This window comes from Lampetra planeri, chromosome 78 (assembly GCF_965212315.1).
Source record: "Lampetra planeri chromosome 78, kcLamPlan1.2.h2, whole genome shotgun sequence".
Taxonomy (NCBI): domain Eukaryota; kingdom Metazoa; phylum Chordata; class Hyperoartia; order Petromyzontiformes; family Petromyzontidae; genus Lampetra; species Lampetra planeri.
In genome coordinates this window covers 4553954-4574376 of record NC_136183.1, presented here as the reverse complement: position 1 = coordinate 4574376, position 20423 = coordinate 4553954, and the positions used below count along the sequence as shown (strand labels likewise).

Sequence of the window (20423 nt, the reverse complement as noted above, 5' to 3'; positions counted from 1 at the left end):
GACGTCACCACTCATCATTACCTGATCGGCGTGACACGCCAGGGGGAGGTGTACCTAGCTAGTGACGTCATGTCACCAAGGTATTCACCCCACCCCGTCCAACGCGCCCATGAGCGTGACGTCACCTCTGCCTGGGTCACTTCCGTTATCTGTTCAAGTACTATCCTTATTTGGGCAAAGCCACACCCAGTGACTAGCGGCTCATTAACATAATGTATTCGTGAAAGCCGTCTCGAGTTCGTTGTGACCGGTTCGGCACCCACGCCCCATCCCTCCACGTTTGGGCCAGGCTCATTAACATAATTGATTTAAGTTACAAAGCCGCTAAATTTCGATTTAAAGCTTTCGTGACTGCAGGGACTCATCTTCTTGGTTCTTTCGGTAAAGTCACGTAGAAGGGAAGTAATAAAAGAATAAAAATAAAACACAATAAAATAATTCTCACGACGTTTCGGCCACAACGCAAGCAGCCGTCTTCAGGTGAAAACCAGGTACGTCGAGGCGACAGAGTCTGAATGAAACAGCACACGAGCTTGGAGCATATATATAAGCTGGGCGCCTAGACAAAAGAATTTTCATATCAAGTGGAATTTAGCATATTTATGGGAAATGCAGGAATGTGATTAGTACTACATATGCATGTGCATTATGCAGGATTAACAGCATCAAAGGGAGCTGCACTTGCTGATGCAGTTGCTGCTGCTGCAGATGCTGCTGCTGCTGCAGTTGCTGCTGCTGATGCAGTTGCTGCTGCTGCAGTTACTGCTGCTGCTAATTGCAGCTGCTGCTGCAGTTGCTGCTGCTGCAGCAGCTGCTGCTGCAATTAGCAGCAGCAGCAACTGCAGCAGCAACTGCAGCTCCCTTTGATGCTGTTAATCCTGCATAATGCACATGCATATGTAGTACTAATCACATTCCTGCATTTCCCATAAATATGCTAAATTCCACTTGATATGCAAATTCTTTTGTCTAGGCGGCCAGCTTATATATATGCTCCAAGCTCGTGTGCTGTTTCATTCAGACTCTGTCGCCTCGACGGACCTGGTTTTCACCTGAAGACGGCTGCTTGCGTTGTGGACGAAACGTCGTGAGAATTATTTTATTGTGATTTATTTTAATTCTTTTATTACTTCCCTTCTACGTGACTTTACCGAAAGAACCAAGAAGACAAAGCCGCTAATTGTGGGAGGGGAGTGTCTTGTACCACGCAAGTGACGTCATGTCACCTGCTGCTGCCGCGTGACGTCACGAGGTAACGGAAAGTTACTGCTCCGCACGGGAACTGAAATCCGAGGTGAGAAATTCTCATCGCGGTTATGGTGGTTGTGGTGGTGGTGGTTGTGGTGGTTGTTGTTTACAGAGGTAGAGCCTCGCTCTCTCGTACGGATGTCATTTGAGTAGCAGCGAGCATGGAAGCGATGTCCAGGTTGGAACTTTAGAACGCGGGGCCTTGCCTCCTGCCCTCGCCTGATCGCATTCGCTTCAATTCTCTCGCTTAAGTTTAATTTATCTTCACCCGGCTCGCCACTTTGTAACTTTGTTTAAATATTAACACGGTTTTTATTGTTTACCAGGCCAAGCCCGCTTGAGCTGCTCTACCACTCTTGATTTCAGAAGCGACCTGCCCACAACAACAACAAGGTGAGGCTCGTCAACAGCGTGGCGGTGTTCACTCTCTGCATGTGGAGGGGAAACCAGGGGATCCGGAGGGAAATCCACGCGACCACGGGGAGAGAGAGAGAGACACGCAGCCTCGGCTGTGTTGATTGATCCTCAATGAATTACTTGGTGGAGTGAGGAAGCATTAATACTGAGCAGGTGAAGTTGACCAGGCATGGGTCTGGACACACCTGTTAACTATGCCAGTGTGGGACAGTGTCAAATTTGTGTTTGCAGTTAAGTCTATTAACTCTGTTGAACACGGAGGTTATATCAAAACAGTAGTTTATTTTTGTTTTCCTCTGGAACTCTTTATACGACTGGAAACAGTCAATGCAAACATGACTCCTTGTAAAAAGGTGTCAGTTTTGTTGCCAGATAGAAGGGTAAAAAAACAATTAACATTTTTACTGGCAAATGAGGTTCCCATAGTGTAGAACAGTCAAGAAGTTAACAGTACACACATGCAGCTGAAGTCAGATCCGTTCATTCCAGCGTGCAAGGACATCGTGAGCCTGGCTGGCTTCACACCTTTAAGTTGCAATTGAACATTAATTTATGCATTTTGCATAACACCTTTTGCTATTTCAGCTGAATTTAGCTTTCATAAATATTCCTTTTGTAGCTAGACAGCCGAAATTGTGTGCTCGGGAGTTTTGGGTTAACATTCATTTTGAAGATACGAAGGCAATCACGTCATCCAGAGAACGGCCAGCAGTAATCAGTATCGTGTCATCTACAAAAAGATTTACCCTGGAATGATCTAGATCAGTGCCCAAGTCATTGACATAAAGAGAGAACAAGAGGAGGCCGAAGGATGGAACCCTGTGGAATCCCTTTTGTTATCTTAACACTGACCTTCAACCATCTGAATACAGTTTGGGTGCGAGAAAAGAGGTACATTTTTAACCATTCTACTGCGTGTTTGGAGAAACCGAGGCAACTTAGTTTACTAAGCAGGGTGTTGTGGTCGACTGTATCAAAGGCTTTGGACAAGTCAAGAAAAAGACTGGCGCAGTACTACATATTATCAAGGCTACTAATGCAGCAGATGTGCTGTATTTTTTCGGAACCCAGATTGTGTTAGATGTAATAGATTGTTGTCGGACAGGAAACTGCTCATTTGGTAGTTTAATAATTTTTCAAAAATTTTCGTCAACGGGGACAAAATTGAGATAGGTCGGTAGTTATTTGGATCATCTTTAGGGCTCCCTTTGTGAAGTGGACGAACATAGGAATGTTGGATGGACCAGTTGAAAATATGGGCTATAGGTTTATATATTAGGTGACCAACAGTTAGCAGAGCAAAGACGGGAATACTATCTGCTCCGTTAGAGGGGAGGACTCTTTGAGGTAGGACAGTTTCAGAACATTACTTTCGTGGATTGGCTGGAAACTAAATTCGTTTAATGTTTGGACAGGTGTATAGGAATTTGCATGAGCAGGGGTGACTCCCAGTACATTATCAAAAAGGTTACCAGCTTCAGAAAAATTAAGGTTAAAATTGTCAACAATTTTTTTGGGCTCTAAAAAATAATCCCCATTTTGGTTACGCTCAACGGGCAGATTATCTGTGTTAGATGCCTTTTCGATACTTTTGATTGTTTTCCAACCTGGTGTCAAGGACATGGGCCCGCATCCGCTGTTCCGTCACTATGTGGTCCAGAAGATGTTCTTGCTTGGACCCGGCATGCATCCATGATGTGGTGTTGATGTGCCGATGCCGGAACAGCGTGTTGGTAATTACAAGCCCATAAGCTGCACAAAAATCGAGCAGCCTCCTACCGTTGTTATTGAGCTGATCTGGTCCATGCCTTGCAATCACTCCAGTCCAGGTGCCAGCATCATGACCAACACGGGCATGGAAGTCACCCAACAAGATGACTATCTCGTGGGGCCACTTGAGCTAGCACCTGTGACAGGAGGTCATACACACACACACACGAACTCGCACACACAACGCACTCACATATATGGACTAACACACCCACATGGACGTACCCACGCACGCACACACAAACTTTTATAGAGTAAATAAGTTTGTAAATAGTTTTTATGTATGTGACTTTAGCACTACATTTTTAATTTAACTACTGTAAAGTTGATGGATGCGAAAATGTAATAGCACTGGCTCACTTACAGGACTTATGGCGTGGTACCTGGGTTCTTTTTTTTTTAAACCAAATCCTTAGCAAATTTTGTACACAGACAGACACACAGACAGAAATAATGACGTTTATAAGTCAGATGTTAATGATCCATGTGAAATGCATGTGTATTTAAGAGTTTATCTTTGTGGGGAGCTGTAGCGCAGTTATTTCACTGCATTATGAATTCAACAATTAGTTTCATTATCGCCAACAGCAAACATGATTGATAACACTGCGTAACAAAAAAAAATTGTCCCTGCATAGTAAGGGTTATTTTCTAATTGCTTATGCCTCAAAAGTACAGAAAATGGCTATTTTTCCCCACAAACTTTGCTTTTGTGACCAGGACAGTGATATTTTGAAATGTACCTATTTTCAATGAGAAAATGTGTGCATTTGTGTCATTCCTTAACGTAAAGTCCTGGTCACGAAAGGAAAGTGTGTGGGCATAACCAATAAAAAAAATAACACTAGCCATCCAGGGACAAAAATCGTGTTACATAGTGTAAGTGAAAGCTGAACTTGTTGTGGGCTCCTGCTATGTTGATTCATCTTGAATTAATTACATGGTGAAGTGTGAGGAAGCATTAATACTGAGCAGATGAAGGTAGCCAGGCATGGTTCTGGACACACCACCACCTTTTTACCATGTGGGTGTGTGACAGTGTCAAGTTTGTATTTGCAGTAATATATATAATGTATATAACTTTTGTTATATAAAATTTCTAGTAAGATATTAATTTTGTGAGTGTAGTCATACCCCTCCCCCCTCATTCAAGACGTAATTTAGAGAGCGAAAGCGCCGAGTACGTAAATCGCTAACATAAGAACCCGTTAATCTCTTCTCGCATCATTCATACGATGATGCGGTGAAGTAAACGTTAATATGATATTACGGTGAATGCTTCCAAAAACAATACTGTACCCAAATATTACTGTTAACTTACTTTCAATAGAAACATGAATTGCTCATACGAATATTCTCTCTCTCAGAATCGACCAACTTATGTAGCAGACGAAACAATCATCTTGTTGAACGATTCTAAACCTTGATGCGGCAATGTTAGTTTTCTCTGTTCAAGGTTTTCTCAGTGTTATTAAATGTTTTTACATTTAGTTTACTATTACACTGAATTCTATGGCGTAATTAACTATTTTTGTGCTTAATAATCTTAAAAAAACAATATTTAAATACAGTTCATAGGAGTCTGGAACGGATTAATCGTATTTACATACAATCCAATGGGGAAATTAGGTTCGAGTCACGACCAAATCGGGTTGCGACCAAAGTTATGGAACGAATTATGGTCGTGACCAGAGGTTCTACTTTACACCACACTCCCGGTCAAAGTGCTCCATCTAATGGGGAAATGGGGGCATTACAGGAGGAAGGTAAAATTTAATTTAATAATAATATTTGGACAAGTTCGGCGGGCCGGATTTAAAAGCCCAATGGGCCGTATACGGCCCGGGGGCCGTACTTTGCCCATGTCTGAGCTAGAGTCTGTCGCCAGGGAAAGAGAGACCTGGACCACCCTACTCAGCATGCTGCCACCACGACCCTCACCAGGACAAGCGTTTTCAGAAACTAACGAACACAGCTGTGATTCTTCTAGTTTTACACGGGCCCGCTCACCATCATGAAGGTCCTTAATGATCATGAGCGGAGGGTCAGGGACTCAGAAATCACGAAGAACAACCCAGAGCCCAGGCCTACTAATGGTATCATAGGCCTTGATCAGGTCAATAAAGCAGAGATGTAGGTCTAGTTGGAATTCCCTACACCTCTGCTGTAGCAGACTGACAGAAAATATGGCATCTGTGCAGGACCGCCCTTTCCTGAAACCGCAATGGGGCTCTGCAAGCCTCTTCTCGGCGTGCCTGGCAAGGCGATGTTGAATAATCCTTGCCAGGACCTTCCCTGGCACACTAAAGAGTGAGATGCCCCTGTAGTTGTTACAGTCTGTGCGGTCCCCCTTCTTAAAGAGGGGGACCACTAGGGTCTCCTTCCAGTCCTGCGGAACCCATTCAGTGGTCCAGACTGTTGTTATGATGTCATGTACAGTGAGGGAAAAAAGTATTTGATCCCCTGTTGATTTTGTATGTTTGCCCACTGACAAAGAAATGATCAGTCTATAGTTTTAATGGTAGGTTTATTTGACCAGTGAGAGACAGAATAACAACAACAAAATCCAGAAAACGCATGATGACTGGTTATAGTTAAGGGATTATACTGGTAGGAACGAAGTGAACCAGCCTACAATAGATTATATCGTCCGTCCGTCTGATGTCCGATTACGTGTAGCAACATCGCCCCCTACTGCAAACACTTGGTAGGACCCTACAAAAACCTTTAGACTCAGTGAGGCTTCCCTGGCTAAACAAGTGTAACATTCCCTTATAATTCCCTGAGATAGCTTTTAATAAAACATTTCAATTTAAAATTAACTCACAGCGGCCTAAAGCCTACAGCTAGGCCTAAAGCCTAGAACTAGGCCTCAAACTCTCCCTTCGTATCGTACCCCCGCCATTTCATTTTATTATAGCCATTCATTTGTTCGTTCCTACCAGCCCACCCCGCAGGGACCTGTTTCCCTGCTGGTCAGCCCTGTTGCATCTGCTGATGATCTGGTAATGGCTACTCAATGAGATGGCTGGCTGAGGTGCCATCTCTTGTTTTGCCGGACACACAGTTACAATAACAACAACCGCCATTCGCCACTAAGTGGCGGTCACGTCACCATGGCGCTTGTGCCAGGCTATGTGCACGGGGTAGACCCAGGTGCCATGGGTCGACTGACTCAGTTGACTGGCCGATGCACCATCTGTACCCCCGACTGTGCCAACACAGTGTACACGCACGCACAAAGTGTACACACACAGTTTGTACACACACAATGTACACGCACAGGGTACACACACACAGTGTACACACACAGTGTACACGCACAGGGTACACACACACAGTTTGTACACAGTGTACACACACACAGTGTACACACACACAGTGTACACGCACACAGTGTACACGCACAGGGTACACACACACAGTTTGTACACACAGTGTACACACACACAGTGTACACACACACAGTTTGTACACACAGTGTACACGCACACAGTGTACACACACACAGTGTACACACACACAGTTTGTACACACAGTGTACACACACACAGTGTACACACACACAGTTTGTACACACAGTGTACACACACAGTGTACACACACACAGTTTGTACACACAGTGTACACACACACAGTGTACACGCACAGGGTACACACACACAGTGTACACACACACAGTGTACACACACACAGTTTGTACACACAGTGTACACACACACAGTGACGTCACCACTCATTAACTCGTCGGCGTGAGACGCCAGGGAAAGCTGTTCCCCGCTAGTGACGTCATGTCACCAAGATATTCAATCCCCCCCCCTCCACGGCGCTTTTGACTGGCGGTTCATTAACATAATTTATTCATGAAACAGTCTCTATTCATTGCGACTGTATGCTAAATTCCTCTTCATATGCACATTCTTTTGTTAAGGCGCTCCTCCTCGCTACACCTATATAAGCTCCTAGCTTGATAATGTCTCATTCTTCGCCTGAGGACGGCTGCTTGCGTTGTGGCCGAAACGTCGTGAGAATTGTTTTATTATGTTTTATTATTTTATTACTTCCCTTCTACGTGACTTTACCGAAAGAACCAAGAAGATGAATCCCTGCAGTCACGAAAGCTTTAAATCGAAATCATTGCGACGGGTTCAGCAGCCAAGTCACGAAAGCTTCAAATCTAGAATTAAGCCCAATCACCCCACGTGGGCCCGGCTCATTAACATAATTTATTCAATTACACCGCTGCTTGTTGGGGGAGGGGATTGTGTGATGAACTCCGCTAGTGACGTCATGTCATCTCCTGCTGCCGCGTGACGTCACGATATATCCGGAAGCTGCTGCACCGCGCGCGCGCTCACTGAGATCCGAGGTGAGAAGTTGACAAAGTGGTGGTTGTTGTTGTTTACCCAGGTAGAGCCTCGCTCCTCTCATAGGGATATCAATTGAGTAGCAGCGAGTATGGAATCGATGTCCAGGTTGGAACATTACAACGCGGGGCCTAGCCATGCGGGGCCTTGCCTCCTGCCCTCGCCTGATTGCATTTGCTTTAATTATCTGCTCAAGTTTAATTTGTCTTCACCTGGCTCACTACTTTGAAACTTTGTTTCTTTTAAGTATTTCTACAGTTTTTTTATTATCCTACCAGGCCAAGCCCACTTGAGCTGCTATACCGCTCTTGTTTTCAGAAGCGACCAGCCCACAACAAAGTGGCTTATCAACGTGTGGAAATGTCTGTCGGTCAAATACTCTAAACGCGTGGTGATGTTGACTCTAAATGTGGAGGGGAAAACCCTGAGAATCCGGAGGAAAATCTACGCGACCACGGGGAGCGAGAGAGACACGCAAACTCCAAATATACAGGAGGGGTCGCGATCGAACCCACCACCTCCTGTAAACCAGGAGAGGCAGTTAACATCTCCCAGCCACCATGGTGCACACTCGAGTATATTCCACAATGAGTCTCAGCACTAATTCAGGAGCGTTCTGCCGAGTTGGTTTTGCTGATGCACCCTTTAGACCGATGAACAACTATTTTTATTATAATAGTTTTTTTACCCTTTTATCTGGCAAGAAAACTGACTCGTTTTTTACGAGGAGTCATGTTTGCATAGACCACAATACCTGCAGTCATAATGCAAACAAAAAACATAACTCTGATAATGTATGCACTGTCCTTGAAGTTGATTGGTCCACACCCGAGACAGCTTTCCTTAGAGCCTAGTCCCTCTCTCTGATGGTGCATTGTCTTTGAGTTGTGCGCATTTTGGCGTCATCTGGTCCAACACCATGTGAGACTAGGCTCTAAGGAAAGCTGTCTCGGGTGTGGACCAATCTACTTTAAGGACAGTGCATACATTATCAGAGTTATGTTTTTTGTTTGCATTATGACTGCAGGTATTGTGGTCTATGCAAACATGATTCCTCGTAAAAAACGAGTCAGTTTTGTTGCCAGATAAAAGGGTAAAAAAATACAATTATATTTTTTTTATGGCAAATGAGATTCCAATGGTGTAAACTATTTTTATATTACCAATCAAGGCTCACAGAGCTGTTAGATCTTTTGTCAGAAGCCACCTGGCCATAGATGATAGATCAACGAAATGGCTTTTCACGTGGAAGATTGTAGCAGCCAAATAATCTAAATGCATGTTACTAAATGTGGAGGGGAAAATCGAAGGACCCAGAGAAAAAATAATCCGAGTGAGCGAGTGTACTCATTTGTGTTAGTGTACTCCGTGAGCGTGCTCTGCGTGCGCGAGTTCGATTCCAACCCTGACGCATTTATAATTGCAGTTTACATTTTTTAATTTTTTATTTCTCTCCCTGTAGTGGCATTGATTTTTCTCCACATTTAGAAACATGCATTTTGAGAATTTTGCTGCAATACATTTCCATATTATAACCCACTAAGTTGAGCTATCATTTGTGTCCAGGTCGATTCTGAAAAAGAGCTATGCAGCTCAGATGGCCTCACCTGGTAAAATAAAAAATATTGTACTGTGTTTGAGGGTTTTTCAATTTAATTTCTCATTTAGCAGTTAAAGATTATGTTTCAGGAGGGTCCTGCATTCGACTGTTTGACCACCACCAAATATATTTTGAGTTTAGGTTTGGAAGAAAAACGGAAAACCCAGTGGAACACCAATGCCGACGGTGACGGCCGACGCCAGGATAGCGGCCACGGGCTTGAAGCGAGGGCAACCCGGCTCTTGTCCCAAGAAAGGAATCCGCTCCCCGCTGCCCTCCACGGTGGCTGCACGCTGAGCCCCAACTTTCCCAGGAGGTCGGTACCTGCAATACACTCGTGGCATAACACGCTCGACACGTATAACTCCTGGTTACACACCTGGTGTCCGAGGCGACCCTTAAAGGTGACCCTCCCCAGCAGTCCCATCCCACTTCCACTTGCAGTGTGCAGCGCACGATCCGGGGCCTGTAGGCGGCCCACGTCAACCCCGACCACGCTGCCGTGTGTTGCACTCACGAGTGACGTTACTGCCCCCGTGTCTAGCAGAATCTGGGTACGCCAACCTGTTCACCTGCCCTTCCACGAGCGACGTGGCCCCCATTATTCCTGCCACCAGCTCCCACAGCCAGTCACCCGCCGTCGCCGCATTCTGGGGTGTTGTTGTCGGCATCTGCGTGGGGGTCACTCGCTCACCATTATCACGACAGTTTATTTGTGTTGGGGCCACGTCAATTGCACCCCTCCGTGGTCAACCTCTTTAGGGAGGCCTTGGTTTCGATTTAAAGCTTTCGTGACTGCAGGGATTCATCTTCTTGGTTCTTTCGGTAAAGTCACGTAGAAGGGAAGTAATAAAATAATAAAAATAAAACATAATAAAATAATTCTCACGACGTTTCGGCCACAACGCAAGCAGCCATCCTCAGGTGAAGAACATGTCTGTCGATAAGACAGAGTCTAAATGACACGTCTTAGGCTTGGAGTGTCTATTTAAGCTGTGAGGGAGGAGGAAGAGAGCCTTGACAAAAGAATTTGCATTTGAAGAGGAATTTAGCATATTTATGGTAAATGCAGGAATGCGAAGTGCTAATTGTGAAATGCGTGGGAGGTGGGCGGGGGGTTTTCAAAGTCATATTATGCCCATGCATTATGCAGGATTAACAGCATCAAAGGGAGGGGGCAGGGGCAGCACCAACAAAGGGAAGGAATGTGAATAGTATGCAGCTGCAGCAACCAAACAACCACGTAAAAAACTAAAGTATAAACGTCATAGTATCATCAGTATACTAAATATACTCTCTAATAAGCTGAGCTACTAACAGTAAGTAATACATTACAATTCTATGTCGCAAAAAATATAATATGCTTCCAGCTAAACTTTTTTCCTTACATCAAACAGGTCTAACCCGTACTATATGCTGCCATAGACAAACCCAACATTAAATTATATACTGTATTACTATACACCACCTTATACATTGTTATATTACACTATGTATTATTCTACCCACCCTAATGTATATCACACTGCTATATATTCACTATACAATTACGATACTATATATTACCTTGTACATTGTACATTGTATTAAGCATATAAATGTTATGCAGGGAATGGATTCTTTGCTCTGCTACTCTCCCATTCTCATATTTCGTTGCTGCCTCTTAGTATCTTTCACACGACGGTCAATGGTACAGTGTATAATAACAAATAGCATAACATTTATATGCTTAATACAATGTACAAAGTAATATATAGTATCGTAATTGTATAGTGAATATATAGCAGTGTCATATACATTAGGGTGGGTAGAATAATACATAGTGTAATATAACAATGTATAAGGTGGTGTATAGTAATACAGTATATAATTTAATGTTGGGTTTGTCTATGGCAGCATATAGTACGGGGTAGACCTGTTTGATGTAAGGAAAAAAGTTTAGCTGGAAGCATATTATATTTTTTGCGACATAGAATTGTAATGTATTACTTACTGTTAGTATCTCAGCTTATTAGAGAGTATATTTAGTATACTGATGATACTATGAAGTTTATACTTTAGTTTTTTACGTGGTTGTTTGGTTGCTGCAGCTGCATACTATTCACATTCCTTCCCTTTGTTGGTGCTGCCCCTGCCCCCTCCCTTTGATGCTGTTAATCCTGCATAATGCATGGGCATAATATGACTTTGAAAACCCCCCGCCCACCTCCCACGCATTTCACAATTTGCACTATTCGCATTCCTGCATTTCCCATAAATATGCTAAATTCCTCTTCAAATGCAAATTCTTTTGTCAAGGCTCTCTTCCTCCTCCCTCACAGCTTAAATAGACACTCCAAGCCTAAGACGTGTCATTTAGACTCTGTCTTATCGACAGACATGTTCTTCACCTGAGGACGGCTGCTTGCGTTGTGGCCGAAACGTCGTGAGAATTATTTTATTATGTTTTATTTTTATTATTTTATTACTTCCCTTCTACGTGACTTTACCGAAAGAACCAAGAAGAGGAGGCCTTGGTGTTTAACCCTGGTGCTTCTCTCGCACGGGCGATCTGGTGACAGTCTCTCACGAGATGCCCCCATTGGTCGCATAGATAGCACGCACGGGCAAGGGCGGTGGCTCCATAAGAGGCCCCTTGCCTACTTCCCCTTACCCTCCCAGTGCGCATTTGTTAGAGTTCTGCCTCTTATTGAGACACTCGCCTGGTTAGCCCCCCGACCATGGAGCATAGCCCTCCCACCTCGGACTGTACTATCTCCGCTGTAGACTGCAGCTTGGTAACATTCAGGTGTACTTGGGTTACCTCCTCGCGTACTTGGGTCGCATGGCCTGCGATATCTCCTATGCCGGTCTATATTCCTGCCACCCATCTTGGGGTTGTCTCACAGGGTCCCGGAGGCTCCCTCGTCTTCCCCCCTCACCTCCTCCTCTGGAAGAAGACTTGCAATGGTGCTATCCCGTCCCAGCCGTCGGAATTCCGCATAATCGCGAGCAAATCTCTCACACACACACGTGCGAGTGCTCGGCAAGGGTGTTAGATAGGGGATATGGGCAGATCGCATCTGGCTGCCACCCCGTTGTGCTTGTCAGATACTGCTGAACTTTCTCGGCGGCGAGGTTATCGATGATCTCGGCAGTGTATCCCAGGCGTGCGCTCTGTGCTCGCAAGCGTGATTTATTTTTGTGCGCGCTCACTGAGATCTGAAGTGAGAAGTTTACATCGTGGTTATTGTTGTCATGGTGGTCGTTGTTGTTTACCCAGGTAGAGCCTCGCTCCTTCTCTCTTGTTGGGAGGCCGCTTTGGATTGCACCACTCTTCGATTTCACATTAACATGCTAATTTATTACATTAACATCACTAGCCCCGGCCAATTTTTTATGACCCTTGGGCTACACCCATTTCAAACCTTTTAAAAACAGTCTGCCTCAGCAGCAGACCATTCATTTTCTATCAAAGTGTTTTTTTTTGCATTCTGACCACAAGTATTGTGGTTAATGCACACATGATTCCATGTAAAAGGTTTCAGGTTGGTGTTTTAACATCTTAACACCTGTTTTGTTGCCAGAAAAATGGGGAAAACCTATTCTCATATTTTGGTACTGGCAAAGGTTCCATGATGAAATATTACAGTATATTAGAGGTGAGCCGTGTGTTTGCAGAGAGGACAGTAAGGAGCCGGAAGTGAATGAATTTTGTGGCAAAAATGCAGGCCTGATTATATGTAAGGATAATGTGGTAAATGAGAAAAAATATAGCAGCAGCGGGGTGTTGGAGTGTGCAGGTGTTACAGGTGTTGAAGGTGAACAGGTAAGCTAAAAATTGCGTGAAAACATAATAACTTACCCTTGAGTACACATGGACAATTTGGGGTGTGTAGGTTTCATAGTGTTGGCGCAATTTGGTTCTCAAAAAAACACAGGAAGTCTGCTTTATTTATATACATTTAAACTCATCTTGGAATGTTTTGTATACGGTTTCTCCACATTTATTTCAGTAATTTAGTTTATTGGGAATACAGTACAGTACTTATTTCAATTGTGATGTATATTTTAGTTGCCGTTTACCTAACCCCATTATTTAGGTAAGGCTTACGTTTTAAATATCGCCATTTTACCTTTCACACGGCACTTTCCAAGAATGTAACCTCCTCGCTATTCAAGGGGCTGCTGTATTTTTTGTCCATCAGCTATAGCACAGGAGTACGGATTTTCAGCAGGAACTAAATCTCTGCTTTCTTGGTGTAATTACGGCCTATAGTACCATAAAGAGGCTTGGGGTTTTGGATTATTTTTAGTTTTAGATATCTCTACCTCTGCTCACATTCGTTGAGGATTTTTATGATTTTAGGCAGGCCCGTCTAAACCTGTGTGACCAGGAGTCGGATCCCTTTCCTGTTCAACATGGCTTGTTGCCGAAATTCCCTCTGGCCCCATGCATTACATTACGTAGCATTTTCAAATAATGATGTGTTTTGAGAAGCTCACAATGGCCCTATAAAAAATTGCATTTCATACAGTAACAATGATATGCTAATCGATGCCTGGCTGAAGTCAAGGGATTGTCCCCTGCTGGTCAACTTTGTTACGCATGTTGATGATCTGGTCATGGCTACTCAATGACATTGAGTTGGAGAATCTTGTTCTGTACCTGGAGAATTCCATGACGAAATGGGGCCTTGCATATGTTCTACAAAAAGATCACCTCCCTGGGAAAAGCTTGACTTAACGCTTTCGTGACTGCAGGAATTCATATTTTTTGGGTCTTTCGGTAAAGTGACGTGACTTTACCGAAAGACCAAAAGAACACCTCCCTGGGAATTTAATGTCATACAACACTGCACCTGCTCAGCTCTCCATGAATAATCAGGTCGTTCTACACGTGGTGGAGGAGCTCCTATACCTGGTTAATGTGTTCACGACCAGCTCTGGTTTGGCATCCAAAGTCTCACTTCAAATTAGTCTAGCGGCATTCTTTCATTAGGCTCTGTAACACTATGTAGAAGCTGCCTGGACTTTTTTACATACAAAGCTGTGAGTGTCCATCGCCAAGGTCTAGTCCATTGCAAATGTCTAGTCCATTGCAAAGGTCTCGTCAAAAAAACAGGCAATAGTCTACATTATAGACTGCCAGTACGCTCACCGAGGTTAAGAACCAGGCTACAGTCTACATTAGTAGGTTTTTTTCTTCTATTCACTTTATTTGTATTATTATTTTCTATCTACGTGACTTTACCGAAATAACCAAAGAATATGAATTCCCGCTATCACAAAAGTTTTAAGTCAAGATTTTCCCACGGAGGTGATCTTTTTGTAGAACATATGCAAGGCCCCATTTCGTCATGGAATTCAACAGGTACAGAACAAGATTTTATAATAATGGAAACAGTCAGGAAATTAACACTGCACATATACAGCTGAAGTTAGATCTGTTCATCCTTGCGTTCAAGCTCATCTGAGCCTGGCTTCACACCTCTAAGTTGCAAATGAACATTAATTTATACATTTCTGCATAATACAAATAATATTTTTTTCAACAGCCTTTGCTATGTTAGCAAATTTTTCTTAAATAAATATTCCTGTCGTAGCTAGACAACCGAAATTGTGTGCTTGGAGTTTTTGGTAAGCATTCATTTTGAAGACACGAGGGTATCCAGGCATATTTATGACCATTGGCCCTCTCATTGTGTGCCTTAACAGCCCGCGTGATGAATTGGGGAATTATTTTCACTATATCATGAAAATATGAATAAGTATAGATGTGTATGTCATGTGTGACTGTGTATATGCATTCCTCTGTGCCTTGATACTGACGTAGATGGTGTGGATATGTTTTTCTGTCTGCAACTGACGCTTCCTCTGACTCTTCTTCTGCAGAATTGGTCTGATGGAGCAAAGGGACTCGGCGCAGCTCGGTACAAGAAGGAAACAATGCGACCAGTATGCAGACAGCATGGATCGTACTGGAAGTTTGACACAGCACCAGAGAACTCACACAGGAGAGAAACCATTCAAGTGCACTGTGTGTAACAAGGCATATGCACAGTCATCAACTCTTCAGATCCACTATAGAACACACACGGAAGAGAAACCTTTCAAGTGCAGTTTGTGTGTAAAGGTATTTTTAGGTTCATCTCCTCTGAAACGACACCAGAAAACACACAGGGGAGAGAAACCCTTCAAGTGCACTGTGTGTGAGAAGGCATTTGCAACGTTATCAAATCTTCAGAGCCACCAGAGAACGCACATGGGAGCTAAACCCTTCAAGTGCACTCTGTGTGAGAAGACATTTGCACGGTCATCACATCTTCAGAGCCACCAGAGAACACACACAGGAGAGAAACCCTTCAGGTGCACTATGTGTGAGAAGGCATTTGCACAGTCATCACATCTTCAGAGCCACCAGAGAACACACACAGGAGAGAAACCCTTCAGGTGCACTGTGTGTGAGAAGGCATTTGCAACGTTATCAAATCTTCAGAGCCACCAGAGAATGCACACGGGAGCTAAACCCTTCAAGTGCACTCTGTGCAGGAAGGCATTTGCAACGTTATCACATCTTCAAAGACACCAGAGAACACACAGGCATCAGATGATCCTCAAGGAGCGGAGTCTGAAATCGGCTTGTGTAAATCCAAGTGCTGCAATGAGCCCATCCCTGCTGAAAAAAGAACCAGAATTTAATTCTAGCTTGGACGCAATAAAATGTGTCAAGGTGGATTTTGAAGAGGTGAAATGTGAAGAAGTGATGGTGAAGAGCGAAGAAGCGATGGTAAAATGTGAAGATGAAGATTCAACTTCAAAATCGGACCTTCACATCGATGGAGGCAACGTGAAGCAGGAGGAGAATTCTGACTGTGAGGCAGAGCGAGGCAACTCCCAGGAGTTTGTGGAAGTGGAGGTGTGGGTGGACTTCTTAGACAATACTAAGTCAAATGGAGACCGGGTAGATGTGTAAGCTTGAGACAATGAAGCTCCAAAAGATGCACCTTTGTCACAGGCCTTTAATTAAAATAACGTGAAGTTGCACACTCAATTCCTAGGTTCAACCTGCAGAGTAAGAGCAGCCAGTATTTGCGGACCTGTGGGTTGGGTAGATCTCTAACCAGGAGCCAGAGCCAATAAGCTCCGAAGCATTCTCTATGTTATACTATGTTATAATAATTTTAGCATTTGTATGGTGCTTGCTTAATCGCCTCAGCAACTCAGTTGTTTTGTATCATCTCGTCACAAACACTCGAAGAGTATGTTGTATATATGCCTTTTCCATAAAATTATATCGAGTGATCTTTTTCTATTTTTTAATAATTTTGATTGGGATGTAGAGCTGTGGCATGGAAAGGGTGAGTCTCCCCCCTGCCTTGCCACGCAAAAGACAGCTGGAGGATAATTACTCACAAGCCTGCTGGGGAAGTCATAAAATGTAATTTAAAAAATGGCAAACCCAAGGGGGGGGGGGGGCTAATGAGATTCTTCGAGAAATCCCCAGTTGACTTCAAGAGAAGACCGCCATAAAGGAAAAACCCCACAATAAAACAAAAGACAAAAACAGCAGGGGTCATGAACCTCCCTTGGACAGCGAAATTCACCCAAGGGCAGTTAATCATTACGAGTTAACTAGGGTTTTTTAAATACAACAGTAAGGTTTGAAGCTTAGCTATATCTTCAACCTCAGGATATCAAAATATTACTTGAGAATAAGAAGCACGGATCCCTGGCAATACAGACTGGGAGCAAATGTTAATTAAACCCTCGTAATATCCTTGGTAACAACTATGGTATACCACGAATCTTGGTTAAGCAAGAACAAAGTAATTATGAAAGTATTAGACTTAGGGTCATTCAGAAGAGATAATGCGAAATGTCATTCACACACGACCAAGATAATATGTATTTCACGGGATCAGAGCCTCGCCAACCACCTTTGTCTTCCAGTCGCTAACACAGTACATGGTCAGTTTAACACGTAGGCTTTCGCGACCAATATTAGTCAAATGTGTCGTAACCCTCCACCACCCGACGCTGCCAAACAGTAAAAAAATGTGTCGCGTTTACCAAGACAAATAGTTCACTACTTTAGCCCACCAGTGTGTTGACGAGTGATTCAACATCATTTAAAATTTTGAGTACGTTTCGCTGGTAATTACATCCAGCATCATCGGGCAATTTGCCAGAATGATGAGGCCCTCCACTCGCTCCCGGTCTTAAATAGAGCAACAGGGTGACGTCATCTTTTAGCTAAATTTGGTGCAGTGATTCGAGGCGGAGACGGGGAGGGAAATGTAATTATATAATTGACTAGCCTTACTACCTGGCCTCGCCCGGGACTTGGATTCACCACGCCTGGCCGCCTTTGTCTCCCCAGTGGCGATGTTCACACACCACACCAGTTACTCGTTTGAGGCTGAGTCGACCTAGGGGAGGCCCAGGACCGGTTCAAATAATCGTCACCGGTAGTGGCCGTGAGCGGGAATCGAACTCTGGTCGCCGGGTTCGTAGCGCAGCGCGCGAATCGCTACGCAGTCGCTGCCCCCCCCCCCCCCACACAGGATAAAGACAAAGATCCCCCGTGTAGCCTGTGAAACTGTAGGGCGCAAGTGCTGTTAATGAGCACCTATGAAGGCCGGCACGGCACACGAGGGGGTGGGTGGCCAGCACCACGCCCGGCCACCTTTGTCTCCCCAGTGGCGATGTTAACACACCACAGCAGTTACTCGTTTGAGGCTGAGTCAACCTAGAGGAGGCCCAGGATCGGTAGAAATAATCATCACCGGTGGTGGCCATGAGGGGGAATCGAACTCGGGTCGCCGGGTTCGTAGCACAGCGCACTAACTATTACACTTCAATGCGTTATGCTTCCACATGCGCGGGTCACATTACAGATTTGACGTCACAGCTCACCGTGCAAAAAATATATGCCCCCCCCCCCCCCCCCCCCAAAAAAAAGTTTATTTTTATAATTTTTGGATGGTGTACAGTCTGGAAATTATCCACATGGCAAGTTTGTTGCATGTCGGGAAGTACGCTAAACATTTTGAACAGACACATAATCACAACTTTGCCTTTTATGTGTAACTAGCGGTAAGTACCTGGCGTTGCTCGGGCGAAAAAGGCAGACACACACATGGACTTACACACAGAGATCGACCCACACATAGAAACACATCGACTTAGACGCACATGTAGTGGTGGTGTTGACGTGCGCCGACAGTGATGGATCACGGGGCGGCACGGGGTGCGGGGTTGGGCACGCGATGTGGGCGTGGTGTGGACGCGCGTGCCGGGAGTGAGGGATTACGGGGCGGCGCGGCGTGGGTGGTGAGGCGCGCTGACACGAGGTGGGAAAAGAGGATCGTAGCCAGCGCCCAGTGATTGGTCAAATGGGATGGGTGCTCTCAGCGACGTCCGCAGGAGGGGCATAAAGGGTGACGCGCGAGAGCACTCGTGGTTGTTGTTAACCAGTTGAAGATTGAAGACGGAGTTGAAGAAGTAGTGCCCTGAGACCCCTAGTCCCGCCGTCCTTGTCAGGACCGGGGCCCTGTGTGGCTCGGAGGCGAGACCGTGGGACCCGTGGTCCGACGCCCATGTGGGTCGGGACTGTGGGGTCCCAGGGTTGAGACGGACACCCCGGCTGGGTGTGTTCCGAGAGCCCGTGCTGGTGTAGCCAGGAGAACCGTGTGGGTTAGGCTGGTGTTAGCCACCCGTGTAACTAAGTGGGTGTTGGTCACCCGTGTAACTATAGTTGGTGTTAGTCACCCGTGTAACTATAGTCGTTGAAATAAAAGAGTGTGTTACCCGTGAAGTCGTCTCCCGCCGAGTTACTACATTACACACACATACACATATGTGTAACGGGTTCCGGAGACACTTGTAGAGGTAACTTCTTTATTACAACACAACACTCCAACAGTACTCCAACAGTCCTGATACTCTGTTACAGCCTAGGTACACAGCCTAGATACTCTACTCTGGCTACGCTCTGGACTCGCCCTCACAAGGTCGTAGAGTCGGGAGTTCCAGAGTCCCAGCGCTGGCTCTCACAGCATCCCAGGGTCTTCAGATGGCTGGTCGTGGGTCTTGGGTCTTGAGTTACAACTGGGCCCCGATCGTCCAGGGAGCGCCACCAGACATCCCACAGAGCACACACAGCCCCCCCCCCCCCCCCCCGTTGGCGGCGCCCAGAGGCTTAAGCGTCTGGACCCCCTGGGAACCCAGCGCCCAGGGGATTAAGCGCCTGGCCCGCCCAGGGACCCAGAGCCCCCAGCAGCCCCTCCCTTCTTATGTCACTACATATGGTTAAACCCAAGATAGATCGTTAGCAGACCAGCCAAAATGTTTGTAACCGGCGAAGATGTTCCATTAGGGGGGTGCATGCCTCGCAAGCGTAGAGAAGGGAGGGAATTACCGTGGCCGAGAAGACCTGGAGCTTCATGCGCAGCGAGAGATCAGGTAGCTTCCACACAGCGTAACGCAGCTGATGAAAAGAGAATAGCGCTCGACTGATTTGGAGTGAGACCTCCGCTGTTAAACCGGAGCCGGTCATGAGCACACTGGCCAGGTATGGGAATCTCTCCGATCTCTCCATAGCAGTGAACAGCAATCACCAGAGCATGGGCATACATAACATGGTTGAGCAATAGGGAGACATCCCTTGACCGCACACGGGATTCGATCAGCCTCCCATTGTATCTGTACCTTATGGTAATTCCTCGGGTACAGCCATTGAAGGCTTCACGAACTACGTGGTCAAAAGATATGTTAAATATTGTGTAGCCAGAGGACATCCCTGTGCACACCCCAAGGTGTAGAGCAGGGGTCCTCAAACTACGGCCCGCGGGCCACATGCGGCCCACCGAGGACATTTATCCGGCCCGCCGGGTGTTTTTGCCGCCGCTGCCTGTCTGTTACTTTTTTTCTACATGAGAAGGACGGTCATTGGTGGAAGAGGGAGAGGGGGTGGCCGCCGCCGAATGGCTGGCCGGCTGAAGCGCTGGATCATGGGAATTGTAGTCTGGCCGCAATCA

At 45.4% G+C, this 20423-nt stretch overlaps 2 protein-coding genes across 3 annotated transcripts in view; both read left to right on the top strand.

The window, feature by feature from the left end:
* The window catches only part of LOC144738160 (uncharacterized), a 443570-nt gene that overhangs the window by 50851 nt on the left and 372296 nt on the right, over positions 1–20423 (top strand). The gene's annotated exons all lie outside the window — the stretch shown is intronic.
* On the top strand, positions 1340–19201 carry LOC144738171 (uncharacterized). 2 transcript variants are annotated; one of them, XM_078621158.1, is made up of 4 exons: positions 1340–1426; positions 1575–1641; positions 9544–9718; positions 15277–19201. In XM_078621158.1, exon 4 carries the CDS (start codon positions 15287–15289, stop codon positions 16355–16357), a length of 1071 nt encoding a protein of 356 aa, XP_078477284.1. In that variant the 5' UTR covers positions 1340–1426; positions 1575–1641; positions 9544–9718; positions 15277–15286; the 3' UTR covers positions 16358–19201. The 2 variants fall into 2 exon arrangements, with proteins under 2 accessions (XP_078477284.1, XP_078477283.1); XM_078621157.1 differs by lacking the exons at positions 1340–1426; positions 1575–1641 and adding an exon at positions 7708–7804.

Coding starts and splice junctions, on each gene's coding strand:
- LOC144738171 (XM_078621158.1), top strand. CDS start 15,287: ATGGAGCAAAGGGACTCGGCGCAGCTCGGTACAAGAAGGAAACAATGC.